We start from the raw sequence: 27,291 nt of genomic DNA, 5'->3' as shown, positions 1-27,291 counted from the left end.
AGGGAGCGGAGGAACAAATCGGGCGCAATTGTGAAACTAACTTGCAGTGACATCGACAATGATTCATCCCACGCCGGAATGAATTATCACTTGGGTGGATCCCGCAGGGCCAATGACATAACCTGCAACACACGATCAAATAAATAGATCCAAGGATCTTTCTTGATATTCTAACGACTATCCTGGAAAATGTTTCAAAAGGGAAATATGGGTGTATGGAGGAGCCTTGATGATACCAAGCATGGCCATTTTCTTCTCTAGACTTGTGAGCCTTGCGCACCGACCAAGGGAGGAAAAAAGGGAATATGGGTATTAGCGATCATAACTTTGCCGCAATTGTAACATAGAAAAGAGACCATTTCTGAGTCTAGAGATGAGAGAGTTCCAAAAGAAAAATCAAGTCAGTGCCGTTGTTCTGCCTGCAATCCCGGTGACGCGCACGTGTATATTGTTTCAATGTCAAACCAGGCCCATGTGACGCCCAAGACGACCTTGTAACGAAAACAAAGCAGCAAATGAAGTGAAGAAATAATATATGAATGATGATATGACTAAATGGGATGCCGAACAAAAGGAAATATAGGTCATTCCTGATCTTCAGGTCTCTTGACGGGAGACGAATTGCCTGAAGTTTGAACCTCATGAGAAACGCCGGTCAGATGGGAACCGTGAGGCCCAAAAGTAGCAGACTTGGCTCGAACAGCGCTTCTTGGTCGAGCTTCCAAGGTGTCCGCCTCGGACGACAATCCATCTGGGCCGCCGGCGATGGGCGTATATCCGTCGGCGTCTTCGTGACCAAGGTACGCATCTGCTCGAGCGTCTTGTCGCATCTTGACTACCTTGATATAGTTATAAGCGGCAATGCTTCCCATCGTGACGAGGAGACCGGAGAAGTTGATAGGTGTCAGAGAGTGTTCTTTGAACGTCAAATTGGCAGCAATGATTGTGACGACTTCTTTGAAGATGCCGCATATGCTAAGCGTTACAACCGAGGTGCGCTGAAGGAGCGCAAATTCGGAAGACGTCATTAGGAAAGCAAGTGTTCCTGGGAACAAGAGAAGGCCAATGGAAACGGGGGTCCCTTTTCTTTCGAAAAGATCAGCCAGACCAGCACCAATTTCACTAGGGCCTTCAACAGGGAGAGCAATGATGAAGAGACTGGTAAACATGACGGGGGCAAGAAAAAAGATGCTACTGAAAGGATTGGACGTGGCAGGGTTGCGGAGAAGGAGAATTTGCGTTAGGGCCCAGCGAAACCCAGAGCAAAAGGCGGAAGAGATGATCAAGATGAATCCAAGAGCGTTGAATGCTGTCTCTCCTGCAACCATCATGATGACGCCAACGGTCATGGTGAAGATGATCAAAACTAGCTTCGTCGACGGAGTTTCTAGTTTGAAAATAAAAGCAAAAAGTAGGACGAAGGCAAGTGCTGACGATTTGCACATGGCTTAATAGGGCAAGAGTCAGTCATTTGCCTATATTAGTTGACAGATTAAAGAAAAGAGGCCTTACTGTAGAAAGTCAGGCGGATAAACTTCAGGCTCATGTTTCCTAATCCAATGTCTAATCCTGTCGCAGCTCCGCAGGGTCCAATCCGAGTGATGTAAAAATACCTGGTCATAATAGGACGATGGGCATCTGCGGAGTCATTCCGTGCATGCGAATGGTGATGGGTGTACCGAGGATTTAGGGAGTCGTGGCGAGGCCGGAAATGAGGGAAGAAAAATAACACAAGAGATGCAAGTGTGAATTGAACAAGCATGTGCAAGCAGGTGGTAAAGAGCGGATATTTGAAATTCAAATGCTTCTCTGAAAACATCCATTTGTTGTACTGTTTTGATATTAATGAGTACCGTGACAATGGTTGAACGGCCGGAAGGAGTGCATTTGACTTACGAGGGAAATCGAGAGCGAGAAGAAATACCTGAGAGCAGTGTTAGACAAGAGGTAACAAACGAGCAAACGAATTTGAACCCACCAGAGACATATCAGGATCCCATTAACAATGGATTTCTTGACCACAGCACGATCTGCAACCTGCTCCTCTTCCCTAGAATATTTTGGATCCTCAACCACTCTTTCGTCCATGCGCATATGTCGCCGCTTCCTCGTCCTCCTGTCCCGCCGCTCGTGTCTCGTCAAGCCAAGCTCTTCGTCTTCCATTGCTTCTTCGTCTGAGGCAAGACTTCCAAGCTCTAGCTCCTCGCTGGGAACTTGCGAACCGTGGTCAGATAGAATGTCTTCATCGGTTGTTGTCGTGTGCACAAGCTCCCCGTGACCGCTAGTTGGGGGCTCAGGGTATTCGGCTATAGTAGTTGACGTCCTGGAGGGATTGGATAAATCTTCAGTGGGTGATCCGCCGACCAAGGAACTCTTCCGCCTTCGATGAGCAGTTGAACTTTCCCCCATCTCCGACGGTGGAGATCGAGGTCTTGAGGGGACTGGTCAACGCGGATGGTTCAGGGCCCCCCCTCGCGTACAGATAACTAATGGGATTTACCTTACGGGTGAAATTAGGGAGGTGCACTTATCCACCTGGGCGGTTGGCAGCTGTGAACAACGCCCGCGTGAACATTACAGTACCGGCAGATCCCGCCTAGGCCCTCCCCAGATAAGTTCCTTTATACGGTAAAGCGTCAACCTGCTGTCCACTCCCCTAGCCGAGACGGCAAGCGCCGTTCGTCGGTGGTGATGTCGAAAGCCATAGAATTTCCATGCAACAGTGGGCTGGTGATGCCAAAGCTGTAAAGTGCTGCAATAATTGTTTCTTCTCACATTTTACTCTCTACACAACCACAGTCCTTTTCCGTCACGGTCAATTTTTCTCAAACCTTAATTAGTGACGATCTTACGACAATCCTACATTATTTGAAATCATGGCCGACGCACTTAAGGCGGAAGGCAACAAGCTGTTTGCCGAGAAGAAGTTCGACCAAGCCATGTGAGTCCGCCGGCAGTATGCGCCGAATCTTTGCAGCCAATGTCTAATGCAAGAACAGTGAAAAATTTACTGAGGCTATCAACATTGAGCCGACTAACCAGGTTCTTTACTCGAACCGATCAGGCGCCTATGCTTCAATTAAGGACTTCCCGCATGCCTTGGAGGACGCAAATAAGGTGACGGAGCTGAAGCCCGACTGGGCCAAGGGCTGGGGAAGGAAGGGTGCCGCGCTTCACGGTCAAGGAGATCTTGGTAAGATCACCTCTATAGTTCTTTGTTAATACATGGCTGATTTGCGAAATTAGTTGGCTCCAAGGATGCGTTTGAAGAGGCGCTTAAGCTTGAGCCTGCTAATGCTCAAGCCAAGTCTGGGCTTGCAGCTGTTCAGCGCGCCATTGATGCTGAAGCTCAGGCAGACGGTTTTGGTGGTGACCCAAGTGGTGGACTGGGCGGCCTGTTCAACGACCCCCAGCTATATCAGAAACTTGCCAACAACCCGAAGACTAGCGGACTGTTGGGGGACCCTACCTTTATGCAAAAGCTTCAGAAATTGAAGCAAAACCCGAACAGCGTTGGTGAAGAGATGCGCGACCCCCGCTTCCTTCAGGTTATGAGCGTACTTTTGGGCATCGACATGCAATTTGGCGCACCTGGCGAGGAGCCTTCTACTGGAGAGTCAGCCAGCCAGCCAGCCAAGGATACTGAGGAAGATGTCCCTATGCCGGATGCTAGACCATCTACGTCGAAGCCAGCGCCTCAGCCCGAACCCGAGCCCGAAGATGAAGAAGCACTTGCCAAGAAGAAGGCCAAAGAGGAAGCCGAGGCTGAGAAGAAGCTTGGTACGGAGAACTACAAGAAGCGTCAGTTCGATGCTGCTATTGAGCACTACGGCAAGGCTTGGGAACTCCACAAGGACATTACTTATCTCAACAACCTCGGAGCTGCCAAATTCGAGAAGGGTGATTACTCCGGTGCGATTGAGGCTTGTACAAAGGCCGTTCAGGAGGGCAGAGAAATCCTTGCCGATTTTAAGCTGATCGCAAAGTCAGTGCTTTATCCGATATATACTACCCATTTCTAGCTAACTATCTAACAGGGCATTTGGCCGTATTGGCACCACCTACGAAAAGATGGGAGATCTCCCCAATGCAATTGTCAACTATCAAAAGTCCTTGACCGAGCATCGCACTCCCGATATATTGGCTAAACTTCGGGCCGTCGAAAAGTCCAAGATCGAAGCCGAAAGATCTGCATATATTAGCCCCGAAGAGGCTGAAAAGGCTCGTGAACTCGGAAATCAAAAGTTCAAGGAGGCGGACTGGCCAGGCGCTGTCGAGGCGTACGGCGAGATGATCAAGCGTGCTCCTCACGACCCCAGAGGCTACAGCAACCGCGCTGCCGCGTTCATCAAGCTCATGACATTCCCCAGCGCTGTTCAGGACTGCGATGAAGCCATCAAGCGTGACTCCAAGTTCATTCGTGCTTACCTGCGGAAGGCTCAAGCGCTCTTCGCCATGAGAGAATACAACAAGTGCCTTGACGTGTGCACCGAAGCGATGGAGAACGACGAGGGCGGTGCCAACGCCAGGGAGATTGAGCAGCAGCAGCAAAAGGCTCTTCAGGCTCAGTTCAGCGCACGTGAGGGAGAGACCGAGGAGCAGACCATGGAGAGAATTCAGCGGGACCCAGAGGTGAGTGGGATCATCGGTATTTTACTTGAAGGGTTTTCTTCAATCGCTAATATTCTTCACTGTATAGATTTTGAGCATCATTCAAGACCCTGTGATGCAGAGCATCCTGCAGCAGGCCAAGGGTGACCCGACTGCCCTTCAAGAACACATGAAGAACACTGCTGTTAGAAATAAGATTCAGAAACTGATCGCGGCGGGTGTCATTCGCGTTGGCCGGTAAAACACTTGATGGGACAGTGCCATTGGAGCTGGAAATATTTGCATATGTTTGAAGTTTTGTTTTTGCATGCATCGTCTCTGACGTGGGGTCCCATTGTACGAAATTTTCGTTTTCTTACTAATTGCATGACTGCATGTGTACATGACTATCTTCTGCCAGCTTAGCGTACCTAGTAAAATTACTGTAATCTGATATATTTCTTTCTTTCCTCGATAACAGACGGCTTTACGGAGATTGGTAGTGAAAAAGGTGCTTCGGAACATTCTTTTCTAATTGCAACCAATCACGCCCTATCGATCGCTGGCCCAGTTTCGCCCCGACCCGCGATCACGGCACAGCGATAACAGCGCCGCATCCAAAGAAAAGAAGGCGAGCTGAGTGAAAAATCGCTGGGTCGCGGAACCATGGGCAAGCGTCTGTACAGAGCCCTACGGAAGGCAGGCTTTGCAGTAATTTTGATTTGCTGTAGCTTTGTAGATTCTTTTTGATTAGCCCATGGCTATGTGGGCCTTTCGAAGAAGGGAGTACTCCGTATTTACGTATCATAGTATACGGAATAGTCAGGGGTTGGCGAACTAGTGGGTATATTCGGCGAGACTTATCTAGGATCAAAGTAACTAACGTCAACTGAGTATTGTTGAAAAAAGCGTGAAAAATTGATGCTTGTTGGGTTTATTCTTTAGCTTGAATGCTGCATTACGTAGCTGGAATTTCCTCGGAGTCACCGAGGGCGCCGAAGTGGGCCAAAACTTGTTGTGGGCAAAACCCCTGGACCCTTTTGCCCAGCTGAAGCTGAGTGACCCAGCCACAGCCAACAACAGGGGATGCGTACAGTACGATCCTCTATGTATACACAACTACCCAATAATTTTAGAACAGGACAGAGTACTCCGTACTGAAGTGTGAATTATGCGCTTACGCCCCTCGCCGTTTGAATAGAACGTGCTCCGTCCCAAGTGTTTCTTGGCACTGCCCATGCATCTGTCCTCAAGCACGCAAGCAAGCAATTCCGTGGCTTGTGAATTGGAGCTTCGGTAGCAATTGTGGCTGTGAGGTCATTGGAACGCTTTGGTTCGCCTATCTGTCCAAGGAATATCGCCATCAATATGAGGCTTCTGCGTATATTTATTATTTACGTGGCCCTTGAATCTTGATTGTCTGAATGATTCATCGGCTACTGTCGAAGCTTCCTGCTACGGCTATTTATCGACCCTACTTAGTCCGCACGAAGGGTCGGGCACAAGGTTCAGTGGCCGCGACCACACGTTTTTGAAAATTTGACTTTTTCTCTCACAGCTTCCTCTTTGTCTCGGATCACCTTCCGAAAAGCCCGGCGTATTTCTGACGGTTGGATAGCTGGACCCTGAAGGTTAGATTTTAGGAGATTAGCTCTTCCAGCAACCTAGAGAACGTATAGGATTTGCAAACAGTGATCTGAGCTGGAGTGGCCGGAAACGGAAGAGCCCCACGCGAGGAGAAGGGTAGTGGGAGGAGCGGGCTGTGATAGTGCTTTCCTTAGCCGTGCAGTCCCCTCATCCCAAGCTGTGGATCTACAGCTAATCCATCTCGCTAACGCCTGTTCTAGGAAAGTCGACAACAAGCCCAAACTCCGCACCAAGTCAGATCCCAGGATCCCTACTACTTGTTACGTAGAAGCTGTGGCCGGGAGATCGCTGGGCTGAGCTGATTATTATTGAGTGGGCTGCTGCTCTGCCTCCAATTAGTACGGTACGCAATCTCCTGCCTTCTCCATTTTTTTCGTGAGGTCATTGCGGCCCATGCTCACCTCTCCTTAGATTCTCCTAATTATTCTCTCGATTCTCCAATCCCTACCTCCTTGCTCCACTTCTTCTCCATCCCCTCTCAACAATACAAAACCAAACAGCGGAAGAAGAAAAAGAAGAAAGAAACTGTTTACCTTTTTCTCTGGCTTCCACGACTTGAGCCATGCCTGGGGAGCTGTCCTCTCGTGCCGACGAGCTCAAGCAACAAGGCGTTGCTGAGGCCGCTCGTGATCCAGACACCAACGTCACTTCGGAGGATGCCGAAAAGGCAATAGTAAACGAGACCAGGAAGGCTGGTGGTGCAGCCTATCAATTCGATCCCGATGCTTCACCAGAAGAGAAGGCTGCCCAAGCTCAATCGGTGTGTGCTTTGCAAATGGAGAACACATTTAGGCATCTACGGCGACTAACTTGGAGTTTGATTAGCGTCTCCCTCCAGGATTCCACCACGAGAAAAAACCACAGGCCGTAGGCGTCGTAACTGACATTGTGAGTGATATGCAGCGAGCTCGGCAATTATTTTTTTTTGGAAAGCGTCGTTGGAGATTCTAATTCATGAAAATCAATAGAATGATAACACTCCAGACCAATATGATCTTCCCCCACCCAGCAAAGCCGGTGCTGTGACCCCTCCAAAGACCGCCGCCAACGGCAAGCCCACTGGGGCCAATGGCCAGGTGCCCGAGGATGAGAGGTGGGCCCGTGATCGCGTAGGTTGGGCGCCTCGATTTGGACCCGGAAGTTTCGTCGAAGGCGACGAGGAGGAGGTCAGCATGCTCGATCATCAAACTTGGGTTGAGAGTAAACTGCCGGACAAGTTCTACGGTGGTAAGTCGGCCTTTGGAATCATCCAAGCATGTTTGTCAACCGCTAATAATTCCAACTAATGCTATGACAGACTGGTATCACAACACGGCTGTTATCATCTTTGCATGTTTAGCTTCATGGCTCATTGCGGTTATTGGCGGTGGGTTGGCCTGGGTCATTCTCGTCATGGTCGTATGCGGTACGTATTACCGTACCTCACTGCGACGAGTGAGGCGCAACTTTCGTGATGATGTGAACCGAGAAATGGCCAAGCAACGGCTCGAGACGGACCACGAAAGTCTCGAATGGATAAACAGCTTCATGGTGAAATTCTGGCCGATTTATGCGCCCGTTCTCTGCGACACTATCATTGCTTCCGTCGATCAAGTACTGAGTACCTCCACGCCCGCATTCTTAGACAGCATGCGTATGAAGACGTTTATTTTGGGAACGAAACCCCCTCGATTGGAGCACGTCAAGACCTATCCCAAGGCCGAAGACGATGTTGTTCTCATGGACTGGAAATTCAGTTTTACGCCAAATGATGTCGCCGACATGACGGCTCGGCAGATCAAAAACAAGATTAATCCCAAGGTCGTCTTGGAAGTCCGCGTTGGTAAAGCAATGGTCAGCAAAGGCTTGGATGTCATTGTGGAAGACTTTGCCTTTTCAGGCTTGATGCGGGTCAAGGTCAAGCTCCAGATCCCCTTCCCGCACATTGAAAAGGTCGAAATCTGCTTTCTGGAACGCCCTACCATTGACTACGTCTGCAAGCCTCTAGGCGGTGATACGTTTGGGTTTGACATCAATTTCATTCCTGGTTTGGAAAGCTTCATTATGGAGCAGGTCCATGCCAACTTGGGGCCTATGATGTATGATCCGAACGTCTTCCCGATTGAGATTGCCAAGATGCTGGCTGGAAACCCTATTGACCAGGCTATTGGAGTTGTTGCCATCACCGTGCATGGCGCATTTGGGTTGAAGAACCCTGACAAGTTTTCTGGCACTCCTGACCCTTACTGCGTGGCTTCCTTGAACGGCAGAACCCCTCTTGGAAAGACGAAGATTGTAAAGGAGAATGCAAACCCGCGATGGAACGAGACCCTATATGTCATCATCACTTCACTTTCCGACAGCTTGACGCTGCAGGCGTTCGATTTCAATGATTATCGCAAGGACAAAGAGCTTGGCACGGCCACGTTTGCTCTCGATCAGCTGGAGGCTCAACCTGAACACGAGAATTTGCAACTTGAAGTGATGGCAAATGGCAAACATCGCGGTGCCATTCAAGCTGACGTTCGTTATTTCCCTGTTTTGGGGGGCGCTAAGCTCGAAGATGGAACAGAGCAACCTCCCCCAGAGTCAAACACTGGGATTGCCCGATTCACCATTGAGCAAGCCAAGGATCTTGATGGAACGAAGAGTTTGATTGGACAGCTCAATCCGTATGCAGCACTGTTATTGAATGGCAAAGAAGTTCACGTAACCAGAAAGCTCAAGCGGACGAACAACCCCATCTGGGACAATGGTTCAAAGGAATTTCTTGTTACTGATCGGAAATCGGCTCGGCTTGGTCTCGTCATAAAGGATGATCGAGATTTGGCCACTGACCCCGTTGTAGGCATGTACCAAATCAAATTGGATGACATGATTACGATGATGGAAAAGGGACAAGAGTGGTACAACTTGTCTGGAGTAAAGACTGGTCGCGCCAAGATGTCACTTCAATGGAAGCCCGTTGCTTTGAAGGGTGATCTTGCTGGTTCGGGTGGCTATGTGACCCCAGTTGGTGTCATGCGTCTCCATCTCAAGGGCGCTCGAGACTTGCGCAACCTTGAGACCATGGGCAAGTCTGACCCATATGTTCGTGTTCTACTTTCCGGCATCGAAAAGGGAAGAACGGTCACGTTCAAGAATAACCTCAATCCTGACTGGGATGAGGTTATCTACGTGCCTGTGCATTCTACCCGCGAACGCCTGACGTTTGATGTCATGGATGAGGAGACCCTTGGCAAAGATCGCTCACTAGGTTCCACCGACATCTCTGTCGGCGATTTCATGTCTCAGGCCGAAAATGGGGAATATCTGACGCACGACAAGAAAGAACCTCGGTCTGAACTTTTGCGTTTGCAAGGTAAGGGCGTGCCTAAAGGCAAGCTCAATTTTACGGCCGCTTTTTACCCGTGCTATAATGTTGTTGATCCCGAAGAGGAAGAAAAGGAGAAGAAGGAAAAGCAGGACGAACAAAAGGCACAGGAAAACGGCACCAACGGCACCAATGGCACCAGCAGCACCGAAGGAAGAAAGAGCTCTGAAAAGGACGCAGTCACTCGCGAGAATGAGAAAGACAAGAAGGCTGGGACCATTGACACCAATCTTGCCAAGATGCTCGATCAAGACGAAAAGGCAAGCGACGAGCCCAAGGAAGCACCAAAGATTCGTGTAAACGCCGAAGAGCTTCAAAATTATGGTAAAATTCCTTCAAGTTATTTTTTTTTTTTGAGAGCAGAAACTGATTATGTGTTTTAGAGTCTGGCCTTATCGTCTTCAAGTTGATTGAGGCACAACTCTCAGAGGCTAATGTTCACGTGGAAATTTTGATGGATGATATGGCCTTCCCGTCTTACACTTCCTCACGGGCTACGACCAGGAAGATGACTTTTAATGAGAGTAAGTTACCTGATCTAACAATGATCGAGAATTTTGAGGCTTATTGGCGTGCAGCTGGCGAGGCTTTCGTCCGAGAATTGGACTTTTCAAAGATCACTTTGAGACTTCGCGAGAAGATTGACAAGAAGGGCGAAGGGGACAAGGGTGACCACATTGTTGCCAAGCTTCAAGGAAACACAATTGACACGCTTCGGCGTTGCCTAGTTCGTATTTCTTTTGGTCCCAGCCAGTTAACAGATTGCTAATCGTTGCCTACAGTACAAGCCGACGACTCTAACATTGAAAGACTCAAACGGCGGTTCCAGCCAGATCACTGTTTTGCTCAAGTACATTCCGGTCAAAATGCACCTTGATCCTAGCGAGAGTATTAACAACATGGGTAACCTCCGTGTCGATGTTCTTGATGCTGCTGATCTTCCTTCGGCCGACCGCAACGGAAAGAGTGACCCGTACTGCAAGTTCATGCTTGACGGAAAGGACGTCTTCAAGACCAAGGTTCAGAAGAAAACACTTCACCCAGCATGGAACGAATTTTTCGAGGTCCCTGTGAAATCGCGGATTGCTGCAAACTTCAAGGTCACTGTTTACGATTGGGATTTTGGTGACAAGGCCGACTTCCTCGGCGCGGCAGATATTAATCTTGATATGCTGGAACCTTTTACGCCGCAGGAGATCAGCCTCGGGCTCGATGGCAAATCGGGTACGATACGGTTGAAGCTCCTCTTCAAGCCCGACTATGTTACCCGCTCGCGTCAAGGCTCGTCAACGTTTTCTGGAACATTTGCCGCGCCCGGCAAGATTGTCGGTGCTCCCGTCAAAGGCGTTGGCATGGTTGGCGGTGGTGTCGTCAAGGGCGCGTCGTTCTTGACTCGAGGCATTCGCGGCAAGAAGAAGAGCGATGACGGCAACGGCGTGGATGGGGCCATGGAAGATGGCGCAATTGCCGACTCTATCGAAGTCCCTGACTCTATCCAGGAGAAAGATGCTGGCGCTGTAGCGAATAGCCAGAATGATGGCGGTTCTATGAGCTCGTCTCACCACCGTGTGCGCAGCGTTGGTCAGCAATCCATGCGAGCAACTACGCCTGGTGGCGGTGAACAGGGATCTGCTAGCTTCACCATCCTGTCTGCATCCGGATACCCTCCCGGCGCTCACGTCCGCGTGCACATTAAGCAAGTCTCGGCCAAGGGTGCTAAAGATATACACAAGACCAAGGCAATCAAGTCGAGCTCAGGCCAAGTCCAATGGGACCACGAGGCATTCAATGTCAACTGCGCGGCTGACACGCAATTTCAGGTGCAAGTCAAGGACCACGGATTGTTCGGCTCCGGCGACGATCTGGGCGAGGCCTTGTTCTTCATTGATGATTCTGCCTCTGGCGGTGAAAAGATTGTGAAGGCTGGTAGCGGCAGTGTCACACTCCGAACCAACTTTACCTCTGCTGACGGCGCAAGCGTCAACTCCAGCCCAAAGAGCACGCGTAAGAGCTTCTTGGGATCAAGAAAGTGAAAGATGGTTGTGTCTGTCATCGGCAGTGAACTCCTAAGGGGAAACCACATTGATGGCACGTCGAATTGTCTAACGCTTGGCACTTGAGTTTCTACCACTAATCATGATATGTAATCTCGTGGCCCCATGCCCTTTTCCAATTTTTTTTTCTACCGTCTTATTTCCTTTTGGCTCTTTATTTATTTATTTGTCTCACTATACCTCATACCTTATTCTTACTTTTATCCATTATTCTCAAGGATGGAACGACCATTAGCTTAATTTGCATGAATGACATCAATTTGATGTCATATGTCGCTATGTTCTTTCTGTGATGCTAATCATCAAGGGAAGAGTTCAATATATGCCGAATAATGCTCATGATTTATTATATTACAGGTGTCTGCTTAGTATAAAAGATGCAGTGACACCATGCTGAGTGTTCCCTGTCTTTTTCTCTTTTTTAAAAAATTAATCAGCATTCTCAGTGATACATGGACGGTCAATTTGTTACTTTGTTGTCACATCCCGTGTCAAGTGTTACAATGCGGCAGCTATATTGGGCCAGAACGGAAAAGAAAATAGCCGCATTGTGATTGTTAGAATGAGGTAAAAACTGTGCGTTTGCTTTGCTAGAGAGGTGAAAGAGATTTGCACGCTATTTTGAGAAGGATTGAAGACTTGATGCGGATATATGGATTTAAACATCAAGTGACACCCATAAAAAGAGGTAAATGCTGTTGACAAGTGGCACCGATCAAAAGGTAAATGATAACGAGAAACTAAAATTGATAATCACTCCAACACTTTTTCACAAACTCATCATCTTCTGGCGTGCCATGATGGACTTCAACCACAGGGGCATCGGCCGATGGGACAGCCGAGGGTTTCGCAATCGCAATGCGTAATCTGGATCCTCTCGAGAAGGGGAAAATAAATCTAATAAAGATATTCCTCGCGATAAGACCCAACAGGGTCTCCAGCGTCTCGGGCTTCGCAGCCTCTATCGTCTGCACGACGACTGTTTCCAAAGCATCCGCCTTCTCAAGCACCTCGCCATCAAACACGGGCTCGACTTCCACCGTGGTCAGCAGGCTCTGTTTGCGCAGCCGCTCGTTGGGGTTCACGCCGATCAGACAAGGCAGCTTGATATCCCTGACGAATAAGCCGAGCGTGAACTTTTTCGACAGCGCCGCGGTGCAATGCCACGCCCCGCAGCTCGAACCCAGCAGGCTCGCTTTGGGTAGAGAGACGGTGATCTCAACCGTCTGGAGTGTGGGCGGATGAGGCACGATCGCGCCGACAGTGGTATAGATTACTTGGAGAAGCCGCGACATGGGCAGCCATGTCAGTTCGTCGCCGCGGGGTCCCTGCCATTCGTGCTCGATTGCAGCAAGTAGGTTCTTGGAAAGAATGCCGTAGTGGACAGTGCTCGAGTCCACGGTGTCGCTGGACGCGGCGCTCCCGAAACCCTTGTTGTTGAGTCCGATTTTGACGGATACTAAGACGGGCTGCGGCTTGACGGCTTTGCGACCCCATGCGTCGTGTGCGATGGGCGCGGAGAAGGAGAGGTTGTGTACGGCCACGCTGCTTGAGGGAAGGGGTGTTTCGACGATCCATTGCCGTCGGGAAAGTACGAATTCGGAGGACGTGAAGCTCGCGCGGCGAGGGGATGGGGTGCTCATGCTGGTCTTGTCGGTCATTGTTGTAAAGTATGTTCGCGGTCGTTAGGGATGTCGTTGAATTTGAGCAGACTTTGTATTGTTTTGTGTATTTACGTTGCTGCTCTCGGAGGACTGGTGGATGGAGGGGATTGCGATTGTTTGGGGACCTCGGACCAGCCGAGGGGGGCAAAGCGTCAGACTTTTGGTGGAAAGAGACGGATTTTGTAACTGATTCGGCCGTTAGATTTGTCGGTCAGTAGAATCGTAAGATAAAACCTGCGTGAAAGCAGGTAAATGTAGAAGAGGAGATTACAGTAATTTGCGAATAAAGTGGATGTGTTATGGTATCTTCTTTTTAAGGATTGCGGGGCGGAAAGTGCCGGCTATAAGGCCATTTGGTGTTTAGTGGGGCGGCAGGAGTCTAGACCAAAAGTCGAGGATGTAGCGATGATGCGAAGTGACGTCCAGCATTCACCAGCGGATATGGATTTTCTCCAGATGATAGATCATAGCAGTAATTTCCTGGATATAGTACATGTCTTTTCGGCTCCCGTAAAAGAGAAAGAATCCAGAGTCTTCAAATATGCGACCATGCGCAAACCTGTCGTAATAACCAAGAGAACCCAAGTGAACGACGCAAAGAACACTCAAATAAACACCAAGGGTAAATTAAGCTTATCTCTCAACGATGCAGTATGAAGACTCTCGAATTCATCTCTTCGCTGATTTTTCTTGCTGTTCCCGCATAGCCGCACGTGCGCTTCTGCTACCTCCCAGCTTCGGTCCCTTTGGTCTGTCGTCCTTTTTCCCTCGGGTGGCTGCAGAGGATGATGCAGCAGGCGCGGCGCGCCGACGACGGGTTGAGATGGCGTCCATAAATTCTCGTCGGAACTGCTCTGCAATTCGTTCATCCGCTGCCATTTCATCATCTGGGTGCTGATCTGCCTGTGGCTCATCGTAAATTTCCACTGGGGAGAGTGAATCGAATTAGCTTCATGATCAAAGGTATAATAAAACACAGAGGTAGAAGCAAAGAAAGGGGACATCATACATCTACTCTCCCGCAAAATCTCCTCGACAAGCTGATCTCTCTTCATGTCATCACTGTTCCGCCGTCTGCGGTCTCGTAAGGGCTTTCCGTCCTTTCCTAACTTGCGGCTCTTAGTAGGGTCATCAATGACCTCTAACTCTTCGCCTCCAATCCGTCTTTTAGCTGCCTCAGTGCGCTCGATATTTCGCATCTTAGCATCCGGGCCAAGATCGATCTCGTGCAATTTTCCAAGCGCAGCTGGCTGTTTGTTGTTGCGCGCTTCGCCTGCCGTTTTCGCGAGGTTTTCTTGCTGTGCAGCCGCGGTACTAGAATTTTGGACGTTGGAAGAGACTCCCTCGCGACGTTTAGCTAGCTCAGCCTCTACATAGGCCATCCTTTCCCGCGTCAGTCTCCGTGTATTTGTCCATCCAAGTAGATGAAGCAATGGTCAACTTACATATGCTTATCGACATCGGCTGCCATTCCTGTCTGCGGCGCAAATCGATTGACAGCTGCCTGAACTTCCTCGGCGGTGGCAGCCGACTCCATAAGTGCATCCGACGATGCCACCGTACCCGATCCAACACTCGCCGATGTGCTGGATGTAGAGTTGGCGAACCCGATCCCGCCTCGTCGGTTCCTTGCTGCTTTTCTCAATCGCAGAATCTCTTGCACAGATAATTTCTTATCGGGCCCTTCATTGTCGGAGCCTTGGTCGTTTTCGCGGCCTTCAGGATCGGTTGGTGGCGCTGCGGCGGGAGCTTCGGCCGTCATTGTGGTTCCGACCGCATTTCCATCGTCGTCATTTGCCTCTTCGACTCGTTTGCGATAGAATTTTCGGCGCTTGAAAGGCCGAGGTACCAGATCTTCTCTAGGTGTGTCCGTTTGGGTTTCGACGTCCGCCATTTTGAGGTAGGGTAGGAGGAAAAAGAAGTCGATAATGGAGCTGTTATGGCGAAACTGACTTCATGCCTTGTTGCGTTGCCTCGGTTCGACTTTCACTATGAACAGGGCTGGGTTCGGAACTTGCCGGAAGGCGGTCAGACTCCCAGGCATAAACAATGACTGGAAATTTTGACCTGCTGGACTAGTGTAAAAATGCGTATGAATTTGAAAATTTTATCATGAAATGGATTGCTTACTCCGGTAAAGGAGTTCTGTAGATGCCTTTAAATAGCAATGACATGTTTACAGCGTTAATTGAAGGACGAAACAAGGGCTTACTTATGTTGTAAAGCGTCATAACAAACTTATATTTAACGGCGGCAATATAAAGTTCATTTTGCGTATCACAAAAAAATTTTTTTTTTAAAAAAAAAAATAAATAAATAAACAAGACGAAATAGAATTTATTAGAATAAATAAACTTGAGAACACAGAAAACGCCGGTCATGATATCATATGGTATATGCTCAAGTGGAGAGGGTCTAATTCGCTCAAAAATATAAAGGAAAAGGAAATAATCAAATGACTTCATCACGCTCCCATCCAGTGGGCCTCATATGAGTGATGCTCTTTGTTGGGTGCGGTTTCTCTGGATTATAGTAATTGCTGTTGAAAGGATTGGGATCCTCATTCTGATCGAGATTGCCAAGAGTGTGGTTGACTTCGCGGTGCTTGGCCTCATCGGCGCGCACATACATCAGCAGGTCCTTTACAGTCTGACTGCCCTCAGGCATCTTCCAATAGCCCACTGCAATATCAGGCGCAGGCATATTTGTCCACTTTGGAAGCTTTCCAGCCTCAATGTCGGCAATAGCTCGCGAGTACGTGAGCACAGCCTCTTCCTCGAGGTATCCGACAAACCGGTGGCAGATGCGCGGCGAGATGAGGTACGCAAAGAAGAACCCGTTGAAGAAGACACCCTGCGCTCCGAGGACCATGATGCGCATGAACCAGCCTGGCTCGGCCATTTTGAGGAAGGTAAGAAGATGCATACGCTCATTGTAGGCTTCTTCAAGGAGCGTTTCGATCCTTTGGCCAAAGGTGTTAGCTAATGATTTCAGGAATGATTGCTTGTTTATTTTTTCGTAGAAAAGTGACTGACCATCCATTGTCTCGTCGGAGCTTCCGCATACTGCGGAGATGACGGAGCATTCCTCCAACCATTCCAGGAACACCAGCAACGCTCTCCAGGAAGATGAATCTGATCAACCATTTCCGCTCGTTCATGGTAAATTTGGGAGGCTTTTCAACGGCGGCAGCCGCAGCTGTCTCGCTCTTGGACACTTCCTTATCATGGCGGTAGCCAGTACACAAATCTGTTCCCCACCGCAGCAAGCGGACGGTGCCCAGAGCAATCCAGTCTGACCAATCTTTTGCTTCGCGGTGAGCAACTACAATGTCATCCATTTGCTTCTCCGTAAATCTGTGCATCGGCGGCGGAAAATTTAGCTTTGAGATGGCCATCAACTAAGATTTCAGGCTGAACATACACTGGATGCGGCCATGCTGGATCGGTTTTCCGGACTCTGGCTGTGCTCTCTGCCGGAAAAACTTCCTTGAGTTGGAACCTTTGGGTCGAAGAAAATTGCCGCCTCGAGTCTGCGGTATTGACATAGCTTGTCCGCAGCTTGGTGGTGACAGCCGCAGCCGCGTAGCCGCCATGACGGCAAGATGCATTCGCCGACAGCCGCAAGATGTGTGCTCCGGCTTGTCTGGAGAGGGTACTCCGTGCAGGCATGCATACTGTGGAGTGGTACATGACCGGTGAAAAACACTATCCGGATTTCACGGTAGTGCAACAAGGACAGGCTTGAAAAGTGGTGATATTGTCTTATGATTCAGGACAAATTAGGCTGCAGAACAACAAGATGTAAATATCAAAAACATGCCACAACTCAAGGGCCATCATATATACAGCAAACATAATCAAATGACAGGGCCCGACTTTTCCTCGATCTACGGTCCATGTGCTAGACTCGGCGCGGACAGGTCCATGCCATCCGAACAATGAGCCCCAGCTGTCAAGCAAACAAGGTATAGCTGCGAAAAGAGAACGGAGAGTTGAGTAGGACAACCAAGGGTTGTTGCTGCTGGAAGAGTCATCAGACCTTCTCTGCTCTTGGCTGGCACGGAGCAGAGCGGAAATATGATCCAGGCTCGGAATGCCTTGGGGCAGCCCTAGGCGACGACCTGAGCTACGCCCTTCGTCGCATTGGAGTTAGCGGGAGCTCTCTCGTTCCGACACGCGAGGTTACCCGCGACCTATAGTTAGCCGTTTAACTGTAACTGGCAACCGTCGCCTCCCGGAATCGGATAACAATTGAAGCCGAACTATTCCCATAGTAACTACAGGTCCCTTCCTGTGTACATCGGAGCCTTTCGGAAAAGAACTTTGATCAGAAACTCTGCCAGGCCCTCATTCCTTCCAAAATCTGGCTGCTGACTTTATTTCTCGTACATGATGACTTACGTCGGTCCTTTTTACGTAGCCTATCAGATATGCGGGATGCAAAGGGCTCATTTGTAATGATATATTCTAGCGTTGAGCAAGTTTTCATGTGCACAGTCATATACTCCTATCAAATCATGGAGGATTGTGATTACAGTCAGAGTGACACAGGGCGCACCGGTGGAGTCGGAAGGACTAGCCGTTCTAAAGGCGTCCTTGCAAATAAATCACAGTAAGATACAAGCCAATGACTCAGATTGTCTTTGCTGCTCCACTCAAGGGGAAAAAAATCATCAATGAGTTTTCCTCATTTTGTATTATATCGCTCGTTTCCTGTCACATGTGTGTGCCGCATAAATATCAAGCCATTTTGTTGAACGGGTGCATGGGTAAAGCCTCACGCTTGAAATCCACTCTCGCCGACCTTGGTGTCAATGCTCTCCTTGTCCAACTTTGTGACCTGGGCAGCACTTGGACCTTTGTTTAAGTCCTGAACCAACTTATCAATGGAATGCTGATCTCCTTGAGCTTCTCCAATAACCTAGGGAAATGAGTTTAGAATCCAGTCCGATTTGAAGCTTCTGCGGAATAGAGATTTGGATAACTCTGCTGGGGAAATGCCACATATCAAACGATAACACGCACCTTTCCGTCACTGCTGTTCTTGACCCATCCTGTAAGGCCGTACGATTCGGCCCTGGATTTGGTGAAGCTCCTAATAGTCGGATGAGTACGGTTGCTGAACGTTTACGAAACTATGGAAAAATAAAAATTTACCGGAAGTTGACACCTTCATTTATTATAATGTAATAAGCAAGGTTAGCCAACGCAGAAAGTGTACCATGAGAGCTATTCGGCGGATTATATCTGCCTACCTTGTACCGTCCCGTGGACTTTGAAAGCAATCTAGAGCAGTTAATAGTTGACATGTCCATTGGAGAACCCTTGTAAACGTACTCTTTGGGACATTTTGCCTGATAGAGTGTGAAAGAAAGTAATTCACTGAATCGTGATCCAATTGTTGTTCAAGAGTCCTTGGGGTCAATGAAGACGAATGAGGATGAAGCAACACGTTCGACATATGAATGATGTCACTCTCTTAGCGGGCAAAACAAAGAGTATAGCTACTCAAGTGCTTATGAAGGGCAAGCCCAAAAAAAAGGTAGAGGTACTTAGATTGAGACCGCCACCGTGCGTTTCCCCCTGAGCCCCCCTCATGCCCTCAAAAGCTTAAAAACCCAAAAGGTTGGAGTATCTTTGAGTACTCCGTAGAGCTGGGGTAGTCACATCTTCTGGATGGAGCGTTGTGAAGACAATTGGCAAAATGTTAGGTACAGGCCGGTACGAAACGGTACGGGACGGAACGAGGAAGCCAACAAACGGTTCGAGAAACCAATGGCGGAATTCGGCGAGGGACCCCTTTTGGCCGAAAGAAGAGAAAAAATAACATTGACTGACCCCTGGGACCATGATGATGCACAATACATCCAAGAATATACAAAGGTACTCTAATAATAATGGTAGTAATACTAATTTACCTAAAATTGATATTATTTTAAAGTTGAAACATCCTCAAATGCCTCTTGAAGCACGGTTCATCAAACTAACTCTCCTTCGGAACAGTAACACCCTCAGGGCAAATACTTTTTTCCCATTAGTATTCTGTCCTTTCACCTATGAATATCAATCACGCCCTGACGCATCTGAGAGCCTAATTGCTCTCATTCTCAAAGGCTTGCTGAGGCGATCGTAAGAAATTGACCACCGATCCCTGCGTGGTTTGCTCAGCCAACCATCGACGCCTCCATTCCTCCTCTAGTGCCGGGCAACACCATCAACCCCCTGAAGCAACCAACGCAGATCTCTCGTGAGGACCCGCTCCCACGCCACATTTGGCACACAAACAGTTCAACCTACACCAGAAACTATCGCAACTCACTGCTTCATCCAAAGCCACGATAAGAGGGACGTTAAGGCTGGCGCCCTCACAGCTCCCCGCAATTGTTGACTCCTATATTCGTGAACCCCCACGGCGAGCCACGACGCAGACATGGCGTTTGCCGAGAGATCAACAACGCCCGTGCCGACTGTTGCGGTGGTGCCAGACCTTCGATCACAATCACCTTCTCCATCGGCATCACCAACTCCAGCCATTTCTGCAATTCCACATCTTGAACGCTGCGCATCAACTACATCCTCAGCTTCGAGTCTATCGGGGTCCTCTTCTGCATCACGGGTCTCGAGCAATGGCGACCCCAGGCGCCGAGGCTATCTACGACCACAACCCACTTCATTCGCCGAATCAGCTCGAAATAGAGAAAGTGTAATGAGTTTGGGGAGCATCGCCCATCTTCAGTATTACTTCGCACGAACCGGCTTGCTTGATGGTAAAGGCGCACAGCTCGCTCGTCCCGACGATAAGTCTACAGACCAGAAAAATGAGTCTCGGCGAATACGCACCCCAGAGCTCTTCCTTACTCTTCCGGCGCCGCCTTCTGCAGCAGAGTCATCCTATAACAACAACAATAATAATAATCTACGGGACCCAAAGATAGCAGATACCTCACATGAACTGCACTGGGGCAGTGGCTTGGTTGGAAGCCCGGTTGACGAAAGCGATGCGACTGATGACGACTGGGATGATAATGAGCCCGCTATGCTTCCTCCTACTGTGAGCACGTACAATTACCGAACCAAATATGTTCCCCCGCCACCGAGCCCACGGCAGCTGAGAAAGGAGCTGAGGGAAGCGGTGCGCATTGCGCGACAGACCTTGCAAGAGGTGGACCCACGAAACGTCCCGAAGCAGGCTGAAGCTGGCAGTGACAAGGATCATGCCGGTGAGGAAACAAACCACGTTTCTCCAGAAGCACACAGCTCGAGACAATCCCCGAGTTCTCCGACCACTCCACAAGGCTGGTATGAAATCCAAGGGGTTCATCTGGTCGACGTCATGACTTTGGCTATCCGTGCGGCAAAGGTGTATTACACTAGCCACGAGAACCCAGCACGACTGGCGGCTATCAAGTCTGAGCGAAAGATTCGTGAAGAGTTACTTGCAGTCCTTGATGTCTTGAAACGCATGGCCACGCGAGATTTTGCCGGAGGTATCCGCGAAGCCGAGATTGACACTCTCCAAAAATGGTTATCCGACGTAGATCGGATTGTGAACTTAGAAGAGGTTCAAGAACGACAAGAGGTCAAGGAGCGCAGAAACCGGGAATGGCTTGATGGAGAATGGCAAGGACGAGAGCTCGAGCGCGAGTGGCTCTTCCTGAAGTCCTTTGACAATGACCCTTGCGATCTGCCGCCATGGACGCCAATTGCTTCAAGCAATAGCATACCCACAGAGTTTCTCGCGGCGTTCAGGGATGGAAGGCGGCTGATAAACCTGCATAATCAGATGGTTCGCAAGTCCAAGCGACCCTTTGGCGAAATAGCCGTATTCCACAATGATACGGCCAAACCATATCGTTGCGCCGAAAATCTCCGATTCTGGCGAAAGGCGGCGGAAATTCGCTGGGAGCTTAAACTGGAGTTCGATGTGATGGGCATCGTGCTAGGGGAGAATCGCGATGCGTGGGCAGCCTTCGAAGCTGCCATTTTCACATGGTGCAAGGGCGTTCGTGAGGAACTTACCATTGAGTGGAAGACAGAGGCGGCTGAAAGAGCGGCTAGTCGACCAGGCACCGCGCAGACAGTCTCCGGAGGCGGAGCATAGGGTCTTGCGAAAAGGACAACACGGTTAAGACCCGCGATGTATAGGCCTCAATCTGATGATTATTGAGTACTTTGCTCTTGGTCAGCATAAGTTATCAGTTTAGCCTCAATCTGCTTCATTCCCTTTCTGAAAAATTTGTCGAGGATTGGGTAAAATTATTGTTATTGCATGAGCATTGGAGTCTTAGACATTATTGATAAGAGATTGCATTTCTAACAGTGAGAGTACAAGAAGCGGTTATAGAGTATGAACATGACTTCACTTACTTTATATATTACCTTTTCATCAGTTTTCTTCTCCTTCAGACCAATTCAAAAGGAGGACTTCTGCAGTAAATGCCATGGGACGAGATGTGACAGAAAACTACATAAGGACAAAAAGGTGCAGGCTTTTGGAGAGTTTAGAGTTTCAGGGGCTGAAGCAGCTAGAGCACCACATAGTTTGGCGCAAGGATCTAGTTATTCGTGTTAGACCCGATGACTTCAGGTAAGTATACAGCACCTGACAGTAGCGGAAGCACAACCTCAGCTTACCCCTTACTCCGACAAATAGTGAAGAAGCCCCTCCACTAAAGGGTCCACGGAATGATGACCCGTCACTTTTAGCGGGGGAGCCCTTGCCTGGAATAGCCGAGGCCCGCCAACGTGGGAAAGTTAACCAGGGTTTCCAATGCATGGCGATACCACAGCTTACCCGGCACGCAGTACAATTCCAAATGGGAAACTCCGTCAACAACACGACCATTAGTTTCAACGACACGGCAAAAGCAACGATAATTTGATTGGACTCTTCTTGCTCATCTTGACGAATATGGGATGCCTATCTTTTGATTTTCTCAATCTTGATGGTGATTGTGTGAGGCAGGGTATCTTTTCCTGATGATGACGGTGATGATGATGATGACCTCAACCAGCGAGACGGACCCCCTAGCGGGTACCTTCTGCAGGAAGCCCTGCAAGTGCTTCGTTGGTTTCCACCCGAACCCAATTTTGTCTCTGCCCCAAGTCTCTCGCTGCTGACATTATTGGTTGCTCTTCTGCTGTACTCTTCCCTTTTCTGTGGAGTTGATTCATATCGTTGGTGAATGGGACGACGCGGTCATGGTCTGTGTGCTGTGCAATTGGTGTTTCGTTCAACAACCCCCCCAATCTACTTGCATCGCTCCCCCTAAATGATGTGGTGGTGCCTGTCGCTGCTTCTGCGCTCATTACCCGATATCTCGCCATCTGAAACATTTGAATCCCTTCAATCCTCATCCGCCACATTGCACCTCAATTCTCGTTGCAAGCTGGGTCCTTTCTATTTGCAAGTCATGAAAAGCTTTGCTACGTGACTGAATTTACCGCTATTATAGCTTACAGTCAAAACCTTGAACTGTTCTTCCCACCAATCTCTACCGTTAGCTCTACTGCTTCTCTCGTTCGCTCTTTCCCAATTAGCTTGGACCGGCGCGGTCTTCATCCGCAGCGCGTTCCGGAAAGCAACAACGTAACTCTGCAAAAACGAACGTGTCAACAACTACCGTGTGCGGTCGCACTTGCCGTGACTCGAATGCTCTCAATTGCTCAACCCAGCGGATTGGAATTGCAGCGTTCTAGAGGGCGGCGCCTTCCTTGTTCGGCTGCAACACAAAGTTTGGGCCCATACGCGTTCCCGGTGGATGCCCATTGTTGTCCCCAATGGGCTCGAACTCTGCCCAACCATCGACCCGTCGCACCTCCAGAGGCATGTCAGGTTCTAGTTTAGCTCTATACCGCGCACATATCGGAGACCGGTTAACTCATCAAATCGACGATCTTGATAGTGATCTCTCTTCGATAGTAAGCTCTTGCGACAGGATGGGATTCTCAGAAATGTCTGATAGCGATAACGAAAACATGTCTGAAATTGACTTTCAAAAGTGCCGAATACCGGATCTTGAAAAAGCTTTGTCACAGCTAAGAACAGAGTCACGACTGAGCGGTCTCCCGGATACACAAGATTCAGCTCAAGCAATGACCATCATCAATCATTCTACGCCCGACTCTGCCGCTGTAGGCGGTGAAGCACGACATGAAGTGTCATTTGGCAAAGCATCGCAGTCAAAGCATGACGCGCATGCGATTACTATTTTCCAGCAAAACAACCCCTTAGATCTATCGGAAGACTCTTTTGCGGGTCGTATCGGCCAACTGGCGAATGCGACAATCTCCCGCCCTACCTTATTAAAGGATATTGCGAAATCACCCACCGCAGCCGCAGCCGCACAAGCCATCTGCGAGGCTGCCAACGGCATTCAATCGAGGCTATCTCTAACATGGGACGTTATTAGGCAAGCTGGTTGCGAGGATGACCTTGATTGGGCTTTGCAAGCGGGTAGACCGAGCTTGGATAGCATTGATAGTCTCCTCAATCGCTACAAATCCTTCGCTTCTGAATTGACCACGGCAGTTGAAAACTTCAACCTGCGCGAAGAGTTTGAAAGTCATACAAAGCAAAATGTGGTTACAAGTCCATCCGAGAAGGCTACTGGTCTTTTTGAAAACCAAGTAAAGCGAGCACAGCAAAATTGGGCCCAACTCTGTGCCGCTTTGAAGTCGGTTAAGGAAAAAATCGAACTCGCTCTTGAATGGGACGAGCTCTGGCATACCGTCGTTGGTGATATCGAAGCCGAAACCGATGCTCTTACAGATCTGGTCTTTGTAATGGAGGAGCGGAGACACGCCTGGCTGTCGCACAGTTCTGTTTCCGCGCAAAATGGGGAAGAAATGGCTATTGATTTTGACTCCCTTGAATACAAAACTCATCGTCTCAGCGTTCCTTCACCATATCCCAACGCGTCGGGCGTGACTCAGCCGCAGCCCATTCCCGCGAATGATTCAAATCTTCTGGCCCTTTTTGCTCGCCTTCAACCTTTAAGAGCATCGCTCGACTTTTTGCCCTTCCGACTCACAGTCTTCCTTGAGCGAGCAAAGTCGATTTTCCCGTCCGCTTGTGCGCTCCTTGAAGCCAGAGCCCAGGGCGTCGAGGAACGGTGGGCTAGACTGCACTTGGATACAGAAGCGCTCAAAAAGGAGGTTGGGGAGGACCGTTACTTGGTAGCGTTTAGGTCGGCATTCAAGCAGGCTCGACAATTGGCGCAGTCAATTGATCGAGGCATCTCGAAGCTAATGGAGAGCATTGGCAGCGAGATGCAGAAGAGCAATCCGACTTTCTACAGGGACCGCCTCTCGGATTATCAGTCCAAAAAGGAGCACTATGTTCCTTCGATCCTAAAGGTCATGTCGATCATGAAGGATGCCATGAAGGACAGGGCTTCAGTTAGTCGTGAGGTCAAAAATCTTGACGCCGAAATCGAAAAAGTGTGGCTAAGAATCAACACCAAAATCCAACAAACCGACAAGGCTGTTGATGAGGTCTACGTCAATACAAAAGGGATCTCTACCAATACTAACGACGTATTAAATGTCAAGCCTCCCGTCCGTGATTCGAGAAACGGGGCCGCTACCCCTTCGTCGTCTCTTTCCCCCATGGATTGTTCCAAATTCACCGATAAACTCTCAGAACCCCTCACGCCGGCAACCACTGTCGACACTGAGGATGGCAGCCTGAAGCATCCCACTCCTGGCCACACCTCACCGAAATTTTGCGTACCCCGGCCTACCACAATTACTCCGACCGGGACTGCCTACTATAGCAGAATTCCGCGACCTACTCCTAACTCGCGTGCTCTCACCTCGGACGCAAGTGCACCTAGCAGCAGGAAATTGTCTCTTGATAGCGACGTATCGGTTCCTTCAGTCGCAGCTATCACAAACCATTCTATCCCGAGTCTCCGGAAATTTTCGTCTACCTCGTCAAACAGACGACCATCTCTCAGCTCGTCCGAAGGTGGCAGCTCAATAAGACACTCGGGACCTACATCGGGACCTAAGCCAAGATGGGCCTATAGTTTCAATCCGAGAGGCCTGAAGGTTGGCAATCAACTCAGATCCTCGGGGCTGACAACGCCGTCGCCGTATCACAAATACAATATCCCACAGCTAGGTACGCCTACTGCGGCACGGTCATCCTCGTCACTTGCTGGTGGTTCGCCGTCTGCAGTTCGGCATCCTCTCACTGCTGCTAATCTCGAACGCGGCCGCGTTGGGTCGCCCGCTCTAATTTCGCCACCTTTTATGATAGAAGAATCGGCAGTTGGAGCAAGCTTGGCCTCCCGACGCCCATCCTATGCCCACCTACATTCCTACTCGCATACCACCCGACCTGGACCGGGACCCCTGACACCGCGCTCATCATTTGGTACTGAAATACAGCGGCCCATTATGCTGAAAAAGCGCGCATCTGCTGCTCATCTTGGCGGGGGATCTGACTACTTTGGTGCTAATCGATCAGTATCCCAAGTACGTGAACGTGAGGCTGCCCTTTTTGCTGGTAGACCGTCCACCTCCATGGGCAGACACTCCAATTTCAAAGCGGGCCCTGCTACTTCGTCTCTGACGTCGGGCCCCGCGTTTTCTCCTGCATCCTCCTGGATGGCGCGCTCTCGACGATACAGCAATTCCAACGGCATCGGCAATGGGAGAAACAAGCGAGCAAGCTTGATTCCTCTGCCCTCTCCGCCAGCTGTGCAGTCACCGCCGGCCATCGAACTCGATATGCCGGTTCAAACTCCGCCTTCTATGCTGGCTTCACGCAGGTTGACTAGCCGTGCCTCTTCTTTTCTTGGAGAAAAGCCAAAGTGGCGTTAAACACTTGATTGAGAAGCACAGTAATGATCATAGTGTCTTCCACGCCTTCACCTTTTTGTTCTTTTTTATTTCCAGTTCACAGTTTCCTGTCTTCCTCGTTACTTTTCAGTTTTCCCACCCTGAGAAAGGGATTTTTCTGGATTTAAATTCGTTTTGAAAAGCCTCTCCCTGCAATTGAGCGCGGCGTTTTGTCTTTAACTTCAGGCTCCTGCCGATGGCGAATTGATTGTCTAGCATCTCCCCATGTGGAGGGAAGCGTTTCGGGTTTTCGGTTGTTTTTATGTTCTCCGGTGTGGGACACAGTACGGAATGGTGCAGGAAGATACCTGGCTACTTTTTGTTGATTTCTGTCTTTTTCACAACTGATTTTTATTTTTTATGGTGGAGTGTCGGTCTTGTGTGTCTTTTGTCCTCATACCACGTGCCTCTGGTCCGCTGTTTGGTTCTCCATCTTCTGTTCGGTTCTGTTGTTTTCAACGTTTCCTGCGTGTCTTTGCTTATTGTCTTTCGATGTTAATCTGTTCTGTTCTGTTCTTCTCTTCTTGTTTCGGTTTCTTGTCGACAACAAGCGACACCCTTGTCGCACTGGATATTGTTGAGCCGCAGTCGTCCTTGGAGCCATTTACATTTTTCTTTTCTGTCCCATTCTCACCAATGGTTGACGAAAGGAAGATGTGGATGTTGATGCCACGACTGGCCTGGAACCAATGCCCGTGCGTTTGTTGTATTGTTGTTGCCTGATGGTTACTTTAAATGGATGTATTCGCTGACGGACCGTTGTTGGGGGCCGTTGATGAGGAGACGGGAGGATTAGAAGATTGAAATGTAACCATTGTCGAGTAGTTTTGCCTGACCTATCGGTCGAGTGAACTGGCACCGATGGTTATCGTTTCTTTTCTTTTTCTCTCGTTCACATTTCTTCGGCTCTTTCTTGTTCCTACTTTCTTTCTCAGCATATTTGTGCATTTCCCTTCTAAACCTGTTCTTGTTGTTTCGTCTCTTTTCTTCTCTTCTCTTCTCTTCTCTTCTCTTTTTTTCCTTCTCCCGCTCTCCTTGGTTTTCTTCCTTCCGCCGACACAACGATTACTTCCCACGCACGCGGAGCACACACATTGGCATGTACATGAGGACACACATACATTCAAACACTG

At 49.3% G+C, this 27,291-nt stretch overlaps 8 protein-coding genes across 8 annotated transcripts; 3 read left to right on the top strand and 5 right to left on the bottom strand.

Moving 5' to 3' along the window:
* Positions 1-124: 124 nt before the first annotated feature.
* L228DRAFT_245322 (TPT-domain-containing protein) lies at positions 125-2,528 on the bottom strand. Its single transcript, XM_018332133.1, has 4 exons — positions 1,979-2,528; positions 1,897-1,924; positions 1,513-1,831; positions 125-1,447 (listed from the first exon to the last, which is right to left on the bottom strand). Exons 1-4 carry the CDS (start codon positions 2,407-2,409, stop codon positions 585-587), a joined length of 1,641 nt encoding a protein of 546 aa, XP_018189951.1. The 5' UTR covers positions 2,410-2,528; the 3' UTR covers positions 125-584.
* A 4,271-nt stretch (positions 2,529-6,799) lies between these two features.
* Positions 6,800-12,028, top strand: L228DRAFT_275688 (membrane bound c2 domain-containing protein; the record flags this gene model as incomplete). The annotated part of the gene is made up of 7 exons (XM_018335615.1): positions 6,800-6,997; positions 7,063-7,125; positions 7,206-7,464; positions 7,535-9,913; positions 9,973-10,113; positions 10,168-10,316; positions 10,372-12,028. The coding sequence occupies 7 exons, from the start codon at positions 6,800-6,802 to the stop codon at positions 11,620-11,622; spliced, it is 4,440 nt and encodes a 1,479-aa protein (XP_018189950.1). The 3' UTR covers positions 11,623-12,028.
* Positions 12,004-13,608, bottom strand: L228DRAFT_95568 (hypothetical protein). Its single transcript, XM_018337007.1, has one exon. It carries the CDS (start codon positions 13,302-13,304, stop codon positions 12,384-12,386), a length of 921 nt encoding a protein of 306 aa, XP_018189949.1. The 5' UTR covers positions 13,305-13,608; the 3' UTR covers positions 12,004-12,383.
* A 368-nt stretch (positions 13,609-13,976) lies between these two features.
* L228DRAFT_266735 (hypothetical protein) lies at positions 13,977-15,201 on the bottom strand (the record flags this gene model as incomplete). Its single annotated transcript, XM_018334903.1, has 3 exons — positions 13,977-14,233; positions 14,317-14,690; positions 14,753-15,201. 3 exons carry the CDS (start codon positions 15,199-15,201, stop codon positions 13,977-13,979), a joined length of 1,080 nt encoding a protein of 359 aa, XP_018189948.1.
* Positions 15,202-15,758: 557 nt separating this feature from the next.
* L228DRAFT_209478 (alternative oxidase) lies at positions 15,759-16,671 on the bottom strand (the record flags this gene model as incomplete). The annotated part of the gene is made up of 2 exons (XM_018329814.1): positions 15,759-16,269; positions 16,343-16,671. The coding sequence occupies 2 exons, from the start codon at positions 16,669-16,671 to the stop codon at positions 15,759-15,761; spliced, it is 840 nt and encodes a 279-aa protein (XP_018189947.1).
* A 1,277-nt stretch (positions 16,672-17,948) lies between these two features.
* Positions 17,949-18,724, bottom strand: L228DRAFT_245316 (Acylphosphatase family protein). Its single transcript, XM_018332132.1, has 5 exons — positions 18,647-18,724; positions 18,565-18,595; positions 18,467-18,479; positions 18,335-18,404; positions 17,949-18,230 (listed from the first exon to the last, which is right to left on the bottom strand). Exons 1-5 carry the CDS (start codon positions 18,656-18,658, stop codon positions 18,087-18,089), a joined length of 270 nt encoding a protein of 89 aa, XP_018189946.1. The 5' UTR covers positions 18,659-18,724; the 3' UTR covers positions 17,949-18,086.
* Positions 18,725-19,369: 645 nt separating this feature from the next.
* On the top strand, positions 19,370-21,648 carry L228DRAFT_245315 (hypothetical protein). Its single transcript, XM_018332131.1, has one exon. It carries the CDS (start codon positions 19,740-19,742, stop codon positions 21,408-21,410), a length of 1,671 nt encoding a protein of 556 aa, XP_018189945.1. The 5' UTR covers positions 19,370-19,739; the 3' UTR covers positions 21,411-21,648.
* A 1,615-nt stretch (positions 21,649-23,263) lies between these two features.
* Positions 23,264-26,140, top strand: L228DRAFT_237327 (KAR9-domain-containing protein; the record flags this gene model as incomplete). The annotated part of the gene is made up of 1 exon (XM_018330922.1): positions 23,264-26,140. The coding sequence occupies one exon, from the start codon at positions 23,264-23,266 to the stop codon at positions 26,138-26,140; it is 2,877 nt and encodes a 958-aa protein (XP_018189944.1).
* Positions 26,141-27,291: the final 1,151 nt, after the last annotated feature.

The sequence above is a fragment of the Xylona heveae genome (genome assembly GCF_001619985.1).
Source record: "Xylona heveae TC161 unplaced genomic scaffold L228scaffold_3, whole genome shotgun sequence".
Classification (NCBI taxonomy): domain Eukaryota; kingdom Fungi; phylum Ascomycota; class Xylonomycetes; order Xylonales; family Xylonaceae; genus Xylona; species Xylona heveae.
Note: the sequence above shows the minus strand (reverse complement) of the source record. Positions and strands in the feature narration are given on the sequence as shown.

Bases quoted from the DNA above. Each gene is read 5' to 3' on its own strand.
- L228DRAFT_245322 (XM_018332133.1), bottom strand. From the start codon at position 2,409: ATGGGGGAAAGTTCAACTGCTCATCGAAGGCGGAAGAGTTCCTTGGTC. The intron at 1,925-1,978 runs GTGGGTTCAAAT...CACTGCTCTCAG, and splicing joins GGGATCCTGATATGTCTCTG to GTATTTCTTCTCGCTCTCGA. The intron at 1,448-1,512 runs GTAAGGCCTCTT...TGCCCTATTAAG, and splicing joins TATCCGCCTGACTTTCTACA to CCATGTGCAAATCGTCAGCA.
- L228DRAFT_95568 (XM_018337007.1), bottom strand. From the start codon at position 13,304: ATGACCGACAAGACCAGCATGAGCACCCCATCCCCTCGCCGCGCGAGC.
- L228DRAFT_245316 (XM_018332132.1), bottom strand. The intron at 18,231-18,334 runs GTGCGTGTTATC...TCATTTCCCTAG, and splicing joins AGAACAGCAGTGACGGAAAG to GTTATTGGAGAAGCTCAAGG.
- L228DRAFT_245315 (XM_018332131.1), top strand. From the start codon at position 19,740: ATGGCGTTTGCCGAGAGATCAACAACGCCCGTGCCGACTGTTGCGGTG.